The following is a 13,045-nucleotide window of genomic DNA, read 5'->3' as shown; positions in this document are numbered from 1 at the left end:
GGAAGATCTCTTTTGTTTGTTGTATCAACGTATCGGAACACGTAATTGATGTTTAATTCACTACGATATATCAACATAAACGATTAATTAAACTAATGAAAAATTAAATCGAATAACACTATTTGCAAAACTTTATTACATTTCTTAAAATTCATAAAATAGCTTTTGTTACACAATTAAATCACACAGTAAGAGCCATCACTAAACTTCTTTATTCAAATTGTCAACTTCATCCACTGATTTATTATCTTCTCTTTGTTCGAAATACATCCACCTGGAAAATTAATATTAACTTAATATAAATTGTAACATTACGTCGTGACGCCTGTTCGCTGAAGACTGACCATGTGTTAAAGTTTTTAAATAATTTAAATGAATTGAATTTGCCGTCGTTAATGAAAGTTATTCACTTGAGATAACTCGAAATGAAACCGGAGAGTATTGTAGTTGCATAACATAATAAAACATCTTAATCAAACTAACTAGCTTAATAAGGATGCTCGCATCGTTCAAATACAAATTATCACAGGTTATAAATACTTTTATTTTTTTCAATTTTAAAGGCTATTAGTTAAAAGTATTCCATATTATTTAAATGCTGTCCAAACCGATTTTATTTCTTGGTCACCTTGAAAATACATTTGTAATTCTCAAAAAAGTTTTTGACTGCAAAGTTTTTATGCGGCTCGAGGTTTGATATTTTATTACTTTTACTCAACACAATTTTTTTGATCCGGTTTTTGGTAATTCGGCTTTAGAAGTCATACTGATTTTTTTCCATTCAATGATTTGATTACAAGAGCTATACAAGATAAGAGACACGCAAACCATTATTATGGTTAAACGTATAAGCTGATATCACAAATTTGGTTAAACATCGGTATATAATTTTAATCCTTACGTGCTTTTGCATATTAAATTAACAAATAACAAAAGAAGGCAGATGAAATTTGAGTAACCATATTTTTTTGGAAAATCCTGAAATTTAGGAATTTTTTAAACATACAAAGATTTGATTTAGACAAATGTAGTGATAATAGTAGTATTTGACCTCCAAGTGTGTATTTTTTCTTACCCAAAAATAGCAACAGCTGGGACCGTCATAGCAGCGCCCAGTAGAAACACCGCTCCAGGTAATACGTTCAACGTTGCCATATACACTCTTGAGTACAGCGGGCCATATACCAATGGCATCATAGCCTCTGCTAACCCGAATAACGAGTTTACTTTACCTGGAAATCAAAATTTCAATTTTATACCGAAATTTAAGGCGAATTTTTCGCGGGTATAAAATCTATCGGATTCAATGTGACCTAATGTTTTAAAATACTTAAATTGCTCGACCTATTTCCAAATTGAGTGAAGTGTATACGTCAGGAGTATCTAACTGTTAGCTTTCACTGCCGAAAACAACTACAAACCTTTTTTTGATTTTGTAATTTAATAAATGAATAAGCGGCCATCGCTATCCGCGGAAATTGTGACTTGACTACTGTCCATAGACAACCGTATTTGCAAGTGCATTGTCTACATTTAATCAACAGAGAAAGTATATTTACACAAAGTCACATCCCCTTCCCATTCTTTCCATGTATAAAAAGGAAGAGATGAGGAAGAAGACTAAAATTAGGCCTCCATCAAGGAAACTGATCAGACGAAACGCGGAATTACTTGCACTTCACGTCTATCTTCTGCGTGGTCGTGGTATTTCACAGGTCGAGCCAGTCCATTCGTGCAAAAGATGTTACTGGGTGCTCTATCTAACTTAATTAAACCTTTTATCCTATTAATCATTGTTTTAGAAAAATCGGATATATACCATTTGTTTTCAAATAGGTTTTTCGGCAATGGAAGGCTGCGGTTAAACTTCTGTCATTTTAACTCATATCAATCTCACTTAGGGATTCGGAGCCTACCCTATGTTAGAGGTGACTAGGCTATAGTCTGGACTAGCACCAGTTGATTGACAAAACATCGTAATACAAGTTTATTCGTATTAAATGAACACACCTTACAACTAATTGGAATGGGTTCAATACAAATAAAACTCAAATTACCTACGTCAAAAGACTTTAGTAAAAGAAAAAATATTGTTTTGTTTTTTTTTTTTTTTTTGTATATAAAGGCTAAAGAATGTTTACAAGAAACATTTTACTAAGACTGTTTATGTCGCACACCTGACAAGGTAAAACGATTGTCGTCTGTTTGACGGCCAAACAGCGTAGAAATTATTTTTATTTTTAAAACCACCTATAAAATGCCAGATAGTTGTTATTTTAATGGAAAACAATAATTTACAATATACTTAGTTCATGCAGTTCAGCGTAATTATGTCAGTGTAATGAAATTTTTGAATGATTTTTTTTTAATATTTTTGGCTTTGGATTTATTTTAATTCCGTCGCTAATTAAATAACCTAGCAGGACACTCGGCAAACAAAACCTGTTACTTTAAAAGAACTGCAATACTAATGATGTAAAATTATGCACACGACAAATGAATTCTTAGCAAAAATAAAAGCTATGACCTTTTGTCGAAGAATTAGAGAATAGTTTATATTTGGTAACATGTATTAAACATATATATGTATTTATATACAAAATTTAATTTGTCAATCAATCCAGTATATCAAAGCTACATTAAAAAAGCTTTTATTATCAAAACAATTTAAATTTAAAATTAATTACATTGATATTTTATTCCAAAAATATATTTATTTAAAATACCAATTAGTAAGTATAATTTTTACGATCCTAAAGATATTTTTAGATCTGAATTAGTTTGCTATGTAAATGATATGATATTTAAAGATAAAATTAGCTTAAAGTTGGCTTAGATCTAGCAATTTAACCAATTTTTGCCCAATTTACTAAAGAGACTCCATGGAAAAATCTGTAGACTATTCAAGATGTATCAAGCCGTTGAAACTGAAAGGATTTTAAATTAAATATATACCGTCACAAAAACATTACTTATAAAGAAAATTTAAGAATAGAAATAACCTTTGGAATTTCATAAATATTTATTCATTAAAAAATAGATGTCGCCCGCGACTCTGTCCGCCCGGAATTAAAAAAAATTAATTAGTAGCCTATGTGTTCTTCCAGACTATGCTGTACATTTGTGCCAAATTTAATTGTTATCCGTTAAGCCGTTCTAGAGATACCTTCAAACAAACATCCATCCATCCATCTAAACATTCGCATTTATATTAGTAAGGTTAAATTTTAGTCATAATCTATCAAGCTATTTAGCATTCATTTTAATGCACAATCATTATTTGCTTTATTTAATTCAATGCTTAATTCTGGAAAGTTAATAGGAGTTAACAAAATTAATATTGATAAATAATATTTGTTTAACAAATATTTTTATAAAATTTTACGGCAATAGTATTTTTAAATGCAAAACTAATGTAATGTATTTTCGAATGTTATCTTGATAAAAATTGCAAAAGCAAACGAAAAACTTGTTTTAAGCGATCAGACGTTATTTTAAAAATTATAGTAATTTGTAAATTATAATTAGGACAAAATTTTCAAACTACAAATTACGACATCTATTAATTTATAATAACAAACATAACAAATCTAATATATAAAATTCTCGTGTCACAGTTTTCGTTCCCGTACTCCTCCGAAACGGCTTGACCGATTCTCAAAAAATTTTGTGAGCATATTCAGTAGGTCTGAGAATCGGCCAACATCTGTTTTTCATTTTTTTTTAACTGCACGCGGACGTAGTCGCGGGCGACAGCTAGTACTATTATATTAAAATAAAATAAGGTAGTGAAAAGTAAACATCGATAAATTATAGACAAGACACAAATATTAGTAGAGACTAGACATCTAGTAAATATAATTATAAACTAATAAATAAAATGATAATAAGTTGTAACAATGTTTAGATGACATAAGTACACGCGTCGCGTCATTACTAATCTTATCTGCGGTATGACGAGGTTCATTTAAAACACAATACTCTACGTGCCACTTCGTGAACCTTAATATATTAATATACGTTTGTGCGTCACGTAATTTAAAACACAGGAATATGCAGGTGTTTTATACCTTTGTTTTCACCTGTAAAGTAGATAATTTTCATCTAACTGTACTAATCGAATAGACGATTCGCGTCGGCAATTCCATATATTATATTACTTGCGAAGAAGAGCGTAAGTTATCGAACAAAGACCTTACGGAAACTAAGGTTGTTGCAACCTAAGCAGCAAGAGTCCGCAGTCACAAAAAAAAACCTTTTCTTACAACTCAGCAATCGTACTCACCCAACTCTTCACTCGTAACCAACTTTGATGCAATAGACCGCATCGCAATGAACGAAGTTCCGTTGAATATTTCTACGAGGGGCGCTGCAAAATAAATAACCAATAACATTGAGAGAGGATTAAATTTGTACAATTAATTTAATTTACCAGAATTTTAGACACAAATTATTGAGATCATTAAATAAACTTTGAAAGAAAAATTAGACAAAACTAATGTAGTAAAGACTGTTTTTTTTACTTTTAAAATTTTATTCATCATAAATATTACTGAGGAATAACTTGTTCATGCTTTTAATAATACAGTTACTTAATCTTTTTCCTTTTTCAATTAAATTTCCAATCCTATAAATCAAGATTCAGGCCATTCAATTTAACAATAAAAATTATAAACAAAATAGATCAGAAATTTGGCGATTCTTAGTTGTTATAAAGGTCTATTGATTTTTTCCCCCTCACACGCTAATTGTAATAAAAAATAAGAAAGTGCAAAACTAACCGATGTATATCTCAGTAGTAGTTGATGCGAAAGCGAAGATAAAGGAGGCGAGGATCTTACTGGTGCAGGAGATGATACCAACCACGGTGTCATCAAGCTTCATGAAGTCACTAAATATACTGATAGAGAACAATGTACCTGGCAATAAAAAATAAAACCTGATATAAAATTGCAAAAATCAAACAGACAACTTTGTTGTGTGAAGAATGATGTATCCCATCTTTTTGGCAGACAATGAGTTTACGTTCTGCCAAAGAGGTGGCATACCGGGCACCAAGACCTTTGCCTTTCGTATTAGAAAAAGATAGGTAAAAAAATGGCGCGGGAAGCTAACAACGAAATGTTGTCGTAAACAGAGTTTTATGGAATAGTTAATGTAAATATGTAAATGAGTGGTAGTATAAGTATTTAACAACGAATAAAAGCATTTTTGGCTGCCGTGATGCTTTTTTTTAATTTATACAAACTTCTCTTACAATCATGCTTTCTATTGAAAACCACGCGAAGAAATCTTAGTGGTCATGAAACGTAAAATATTTTAAGTAGGCATTTACTAAAAGATAAAATTATTTTATTACGATTGGTTACGTCATTAATAATTTCAAAAGCACTATAAAACGTACAAATTCTTCTTACGCAGCTAAATTGCCTAACCTGGAAATAAATTAAGTCGCGAGCGGAACTCGTTTTATTTCATAATTTCCTTCAGCAGCGGCAGAACAAGAGATTAGTTCCGGCTACAGAGGACTTTATTGGTTAATTCTTTGAAGTTAAATGATAATCTTTTCGTTGGCGTAATCTTTCATTTTTATACAAAGGAAAATTCTCTTTCATTTAATTTCTACAACTTTTACAGTGATAGTGCAGTTTAATAATTAATTTGCTAATAATTACAAGTTTATTAAGGAATAACACGATGTGTTAAAAACTGCCACAATTTCATTATAGTATAATAAATTGGGCTTACTGTTAATTCTTAAATAAATATTCTAAAGTCATTTGGGTATGCACTACCTTACCTACCTACCTTACCTTAAGGTAAATATAAATCATGCAAAAAAAGTATACACAAAATATTAAAAAATGTCCCCGTAAAGCTAAAATGTAATTCTCATAATATACGAGGCAACTAAACAATATATTGTATGTCACAATAACAACATTTCCGGCAGAATTTACCGCAACTAAAGGTGGAAGGAATAGTCATGATTAATGTTTCGACTACGACACAGCGACAGCCGAATTTCATTAGCGCAGTAACATACGCCGAGCTTCTATGTGAGTGGTACCTCTAAATCTAAATTAGCCACTAAATCTTACTTAGCATGTAGGTAGGTAAGATTTACGAAACTAAGAAATACTGTTATTAAAAGGTACGTATTTATGTTAACTTTTATTTTATGATAGTAATTTGAGGACGTAGACTAAATGTTTTTGTTGTGTTACTCGTTTTCAGACTCGCTTCTATCTCAGTTGATTTCTAAAGAATCTAAAAGTAAAGTTGAAAGTATGTAACCGTCGTTGATTTAGTGAACATTAAATTTTCATTCAAACATTAAATATATATTTCTTGCATAAACTAGCATTAGAGCGATGAGCGTAAATGTAGTAAATTTAGCGATGTACTATCTCTCTATATCTATTTGTCTAGCTCGTATCCCACATAGTGGTGTGGTCGGCTTTCCTAATCTGGGTCTTCCACATCGCTCTGTCCTGAACATCTTCGTCTGAGACTTGGCACTAACTCATGTCTTTTATAGCGATTTGGGTAGGTATTCGTGAGTTTTATGGAACATGCTTTAAATTTTCAATTTTGACACTTTTTTAACAGTAAAATATTCCCGTATAAATCTGTGTACGATAACTCAAAACTTTACTAATAATTCTGTAAATTTAGAGTTAATCATAAAAGGTATAATAATTTTAATACTTCAGAACATAATCTGGGTTATAATTAATTTTATTTATTAGGCGGCCTTCGTTTTGAATTATTTGCGCGAGACACTTCAGTTTGTCAGTGAATAAATATTAATTAAGTACGATTTATTACTAATTTAACAGATGCGATACTGAAAAATATGTTTTAGAAATCGAAATTGATAACCAAACTTTTTATATACTTCAAAAAATCTAGATGTATGTAATAGATAAGAATCAAAAAAAGTGATAAAATAATTATTGCATTCTTTTTCTAAAGGCATCCAATCTGAAATTAATATTATCATCTCTTTGTCCTTATACCATACACATAGGGTAAATGAACCAGTCTTTGAACTCCAGATCTGTCTTCCGTCATTTCAGTCTTAACTTCCTTATTAATCATGTCACCTTTCACGCAATCCGTCTAAATCTTTTAAACCTACCCATACCAGTGTTTACTCTCCACATACATATTTAAAGCTCTAGTCACAAGTGTTTCTACCTCAACACGGCAATGAAGGAGAGATGACTAAATTAAAAAGGATTAATTTTATTATTCATTTTTATTTATAACTTTCAAGGATAATACAGAATTATTGATTTATAGCTTGTCTAGTTACGCTGTGACGTCATAATTTTCCTTTCGAATTCCAGCCAAGATGTAGTAATTGTTAATATCAACACAACATCTTCTAATATATTAAATTCTCGTGTCACGGGGTTCGAACTTGACCTCCTCCGAAACGGCTTGACCGATTCTCATGAAAATTTGTGAGCATATTCAGTAGGTCTGAGAATCGGCCAACATCTATTTTTCATAACCCCCCCCCCATTTAGTTTTTTTTTTAAATGCGCGCGGACGTAGTCGCGGGCAACAGCTAGTGAATTATAACTTTTACTGTCAGTGACCATTGTCATAACTCTTGGACAAAACAAAAGACAGAAGATTGTCATCTCTCCCATACTGAATAAAAAAGATAACAAAGATAACGTTTTGTACAGATGGTTCGCTTTTCTAAATAATATTTGATGCAAATTTATATTTGTAGGGTATTAAAATAATTTGAAATAAATAAATCTGTGAGTGCAAAAAATCCTAGAATACTTATTATTTTATCGTATGAAATTCTAAACGTCTTATAAAAATCAAGAAAAGACCTTGAAACTTTAAAATCAACGCAAATATAGCTTAAGAATTTTTTAGAAAGAAAAAACTGGAAGTGTATGTTTGTGTCGACTTATAATTCTTGTGCAATATTTTGTCTTGTCTGTGATTGAACACCACACTAATTTCGTTATTATACAACTGTAAAATAGTAAAGACAATGTTATTACTTTAATTATGAGTTTCTATTAAGAACAGAATATTTCAATCAAACATCATAAATTACATTTACACTTTAAAAACATATTTTAAAAATATCAGTTATAATGTCATAAAAATGGTAATGAGCCAGGCCAGCCAGGCAGCCAGCCTATAATAATTATAGCCTCTCATTTTAATTATTAAAATCGATGTAAAAAATACATCGAGAATCTTGGTAGCATAACTGATGTGCTATATATTTCCACGTTAACCCAATCTACCAGTTAGAATGGCGCAGCTATATTTAAAGTTAACCTTAGCCTTCAATAACAAGAAAATCCACGTTTCTTAGTCTGACTCTAGCAAGGCTTAACCTCAAATTTAAAGTTCACGTTTGTTGTTCTCCACATTTTTGTAACGATACCTGGAACTGGACTCCGATTGGCTACTTAACCGTCCCAAATATGCACAATTCAAGGTTCCAACTCATCAACTAAACTTAGACAAACTAAAATGTTTTGATGCTGCAAAATTACCTTTACCTATTCTTATTCTTTATTGCGCCAAATGTAAAATAAGTAATGATCAACTGTATAATACACATACCGACTAAGTTTGTGATGATGCTGTAGGTGCAGAACATGCTGAACTGCACCTCATCCCAGTTGAATCTGTACCTCATGAAGAGATACAGTACGTTCATTTCACCTACGGAAAAAGAGACATTGAAAATTAAACTAAAAGATACATGTGTCAAGAAGTCTGATAAGAGCCAATAAACAAGAGCTATGAATAACTTATATCCTTACTGAAGGCTGATTCAGAGATTGAACTGTATCTTGGGAATAAATAAAATCATAATAGATGAGGAACCTCAAAAATAGAACTATTAGATTGCTTACAATTTTGACAATAGTGAAGGTGTGCATGTAATATATGTAAGTATGGATTTGAAATATGTAGAAATGAATAAAAGAATTTAACTTGCCATGTAATGGTCCAAATATAACGCAAACGACAACAATCAAGAGCGAAACTCTAAGCCGTCTCCGGCGGGGTCCACTCCTGAATGCAACAGTCAGCGTTTCCCTGACGTGACGCGCGTCGAAGAATGAGCACACCCATCCCCGGCAACCTACTGGTTGTTCCTAAAACAATATTAAAATGTAAATCTTCTTTTTCTTCTTAAACTCTCATCTTTTTTCAGGGGACGGCGAATTTAAAGGCAATCGAATCGGACTTTAGATACCGCAACTCTGAATTACGAACGGTTATTTCGAACCACTGACACGAGTTCTTTAGCCGGTACAGCCAGGATTATATGTGAATTATCTTAAAATTGTTCTAATTTTACATTCATAATCCTTTTTTGATATACACGATTTAATTTTTTGATAATTTTCCATTTAAAATCAAAAATTCAAATAAAATATTTCTTATACAGTGTAATTCTTCTTTTTATTGGGCAGAAAATATTAAGCATAAATGAATACGGTTTTAACTGTAATGTTAAATATATTGTAGGAATATGTGCATATGAGACAATTTCTCTGATAATAAGCTTAACATCGTAAGCGAGTAATCCAGCTCGAAATGGAACGATAAGTCCCAATACGTGCAGCTTAATAATGAATAAAATGCTGAAAGCTTTTGTATGCAAATATAAGAATATTTCTCCCATTGCTAACTATAGCAATATCTAGTTCTTTGAAAGTACAGTACGATCTCGATATCTCGAATGTCAAATGCAAAAAAATGTCGACATATTGAGTCTTTGACTTCAAGATATAGTATGTGGTAGGGATTTCCTAGAAAGACGTCATTACCTACATTTTACTAACTTTGACTTCTAGAGTCTGATTTTTGAAATACGAGGTATCGATTATAAATAGGTAAAAAAATGCTTACACAGAGAAATAACATTTTGTTTCTGGTACAAAATCTAAACAATTTGAAATACCTAGTATTTGAGGGTTCTGCGGAAGAGAAAGGCATTTTTCTTCGACACAAGGTTCGAGTTATAGAGATTTCACTGTATAAGTAAAACGTAATGTATATCGAATCGAATAATGCGGATTTATTAGAAAATTTATTTTACCACCAACAAGATTTCCTGGCCTAGTACGTTACAGATTTTAAACACTGTCCAATAGTAGATTAACTTCAGGGTATTGTGATAAAATTTGCATTTTAACGATGATAAATCAAAAAATCTGCGAACCGTTTCTATAAAAGAACCAAAAATCAAAAATTCATTATGTCATTCATCTGGGATTATATCCCCTTTGATTTCTGATCATTCTAACGACTTTGTTCATGAATGTCAATTACTTGAATTATTTATATCTGTGAATGAATGCTAATAACATAATTATAATTATTAAATTCATTATAATTACACACGTTTATATTATTGCATTACTGAATTACCCGAATTCGATATTTTAATTGCATACATTTGCAAAATATATGGAATTGGCTATTTGTTAATAAATATCATCATCATCAATGTTTGGCTTCTTTTTTTATCAGTTTACGCTAAGTAAAAGTTTTCAAAATTTTTGACTTTAAATTTTTTTATTACCCTACCATTAAACCTAATAAAACATTCACGCGTGAATAGGCGTGTATTGCTAGCAAGTCAATTAAATTCAATGATCGCGCCAGACATGACATCCGCGAGAAGACAATGTCCTGGCACGATATTTCCAATGTACCCGACACCTATTTGAGCCTCGCGTAAAACAACTACAGGGCGTTACGAAGTTCCCCTTCAATCGAATTTGCGTTGTGAGCACGTAGCAATTTATCACTTACTCGTAGTAGGACCAATCGAGCATTGACAATACAAATTGTTCACATTCAATCTGCCGTTTTTATTATCGAAACAATGCGCTGTCGAGTAATATTACAATTTAAAATAGAAAATCTTCCACATTTTTGCGGACAATAGAATACAATCAACTTACAATTTGACGATCTTGAGATATGACCGGGTCCTTTAAGCGTATATATCCGTAGATAAGGCTAGTTACATAAAGGCAATTCGATATCAGGAAGATACCATAATATCCAATCTGTTGCAAAAGTATGCCACTCAGAGACATTCCGATCGGTATTCCGAGGGACATACATAAATTGGCTACTCCCACTCTGAATGTCCTCATTTCTTTCGTCGTTACGTCACCGATGTAGCTGAATACACCAACGCAGACGGTAATCCAGCCTCCGGTTAACGACGGAAATAAATCTGAGAGAGCCGTGACCTCCAACGGCAATTCGTAAAAGAAGTATGTGTTCAGAATGAAACTAGTGCAACAAAGGACTTCACCGACGATCGGTAAAAGAATGCACGCTTTCCGTCTTCCTGTTTTGTCACTCCACGAGCCAACAAATAACACTAAAATACAAGGAAACGCGGTTTGAACGATATTTTTCCAAGCTTGTACTGATGCTGTTAACTTTTGCACTTCCGCCTCCTCCATTGTGTAATTTTCTGTTTGCCTTCTGTTCAAAGCGGAGCATATTTCGTCGCTGTAGCCCAAATTGACTCGACATGCCTTCTCCAAATTTAAATTTTGAACTGCAAGTCCAGAGAACACATTTGACATAATGTAACAAGCTATAATCGGTTCTACTGTTATGTTTGATTTTATCTGCATCAGCTTCTCCCTTATGCTTGCTCTCTTCGGTTTCGATTTCTCCTTGGTCTCCACTTCCACGCCAACTTTATCTGAGGTTACACTGATTCCGTTCATTATAATTAATATTTATATTTGTATCTGTATACAGGTTAAAGGCATCGAGTATTTGGACGTGAAATATTTATTATGAATTTGCTGTTATAGTCCATCTTGGTTTCTTTGCTTAATTTATTTTACACAACACTGGGCTTCCTGTTTATTAATAAAGCTTTGTAACATTTCGATGGCAACTTAACCGCATTTTGGAATTTCGTCACAATTACTTGAAATTATGTCTTTAAACTTGTCACTGGATAAGCATACCAATACCTCACAGAGCACGAGATAAACTGGGACCTGTTCTTGTCTTAAGAGATGATTAAGCGGATACGCGTTGGAGTGGTGCCATTAGCGGCAATTGGACGGCCGTAGTGTCGGCTCGCGACGGCGGAGTGGCCCGGAGCCCGCAGGATCGCCGAGCTCAGCGCGTCACAACCTTGCACTAAGCAGCCGTTTATCCCATTAGAGCAATGCCATTATGCCGTGAAACAGTGAGTACGGCAGCTTTCCTGATTATTAGTACACGGTCAAGGTACGATTTATCTCTAATATTAGTGGTTACCTACGACAGTGGAGCTGACTTCTAAAAGATAGGCATCATTAATTTGGTCTGGTTAGAAAAGTGCTGTTATTCTTCAAGATACTTGGTCTATATTATCTTATATCTTATCTTGGTAATCTTCAGTCTATATTATACTTCTGACATATAACTTTGATAATTTGATCATCGCTAGTGTTCCTATTGTTTAACATCATTTAATTTCTAACGTCTACATCCTGCTCCTAGGGAAACGTATGATAATTTATTCTTTCATTCGTTTCGTCATTCATTTAACTAATTTAGTTTCTCGATATTTCATTCATTCCTTTAACCAATTCCAGTGCCATCATTCCAGAACGAGAAAAAGGTTAATATTGTTTAATATTACAGTATGTTTTTCTTAGTACCTAAAGAAATCTTACTGAACAATGTATAACTTTAAGAAAATGGAGAAGCAAATCAGTCAACCGATGAGCCAATAATTATTTAAACAGTCATAACGATTTAATCTAAAATGACTAACAAATTGCATTTAATCAATTCATAAGTAGGACACGATGATGATATACTGGGCACCGATTACCTTGTTGACCTATTCTGGTTCTTACTAGTTTGTAGTACCATCATCTAAATAATTATGTACTAGTATCTCGAATGTAGCAGTACACCGGTAAGGGTAGGCCTAGGAAGATATGGATACATTGCGTGAAAGGTGACATAATAAAGAAGAATTTGACGACTGAAATGAGGAATG

At 32.5% G+C, this 13,045-nt stretch overlaps 1 protein-coding gene across 1 annotated transcript; it reads right to left on the bottom strand.

The window, feature by feature from the left end:
- Positions 1 to 169: 169 nt before the first annotated feature.
- On the bottom strand, positions 170 to 12,126 carry LOC106709883 (proton-coupled folate transporter). Its single transcript, XM_014501790.2, has 7 exons — positions 10,977 to 12,126; positions 8,996 to 9,155; positions 8,614 to 8,715; positions 4,782 to 4,919; positions 4,286 to 4,369; positions 1,076 to 1,232; positions 170 to 274 (listed from the first exon to the last, which is right to left on the bottom strand). Exons 1-7 carry the CDS (start codon positions 11,763 to 11,765, stop codon positions 202 to 204), a joined length of 1,503 nt encoding a protein of 500 aa, XP_014357276.1. The 5' UTR covers positions 11,766 to 12,126; the 3' UTR covers positions 170 to 201.
- Between the last annotated feature and the right edge of the window lie 919 nt (positions 12,127 to 13,045).

The sequence above is a fragment of the Papilio machaon genome, chromosome 6 (assembly GCF_912999745.1).
Source record: "Papilio machaon chromosome 6, ilPapMach1.1, whole genome shotgun sequence".
Lineage (NCBI taxonomy): Eukaryota > Metazoa > Arthropoda > Insecta > Lepidoptera > Papilionidae > Papilio > Papilio machaon.
Note: the sequence above shows the minus strand (reverse complement) of the source record. Positions and strands in the feature narration are given on the sequence as shown.

Bases quoted from the DNA above. Each gene is read 5' to 3' on its own strand.
- LOC106709883 (XM_014501790.2), bottom strand. From the start codon at position 11,765: ATGAACGGAATCAGTGTAACCTCAGATAAAGTTGGCGTGGAAGTGGAG. The intron at 9,156-10,976 runs GTAAGTTGATTG...ATATTGTTTTAG, and splicing joins TATCTCAAGATCGTCAAATT to GAACAACCAGTAGGTTGCCG. The intron at 4,920-8,613 runs GTATGTGTATTA...TTTTATTGCCAG, and splicing joins CATCATCACAAACTTAGTCG to GTACATTGTTCTCTATCAGT.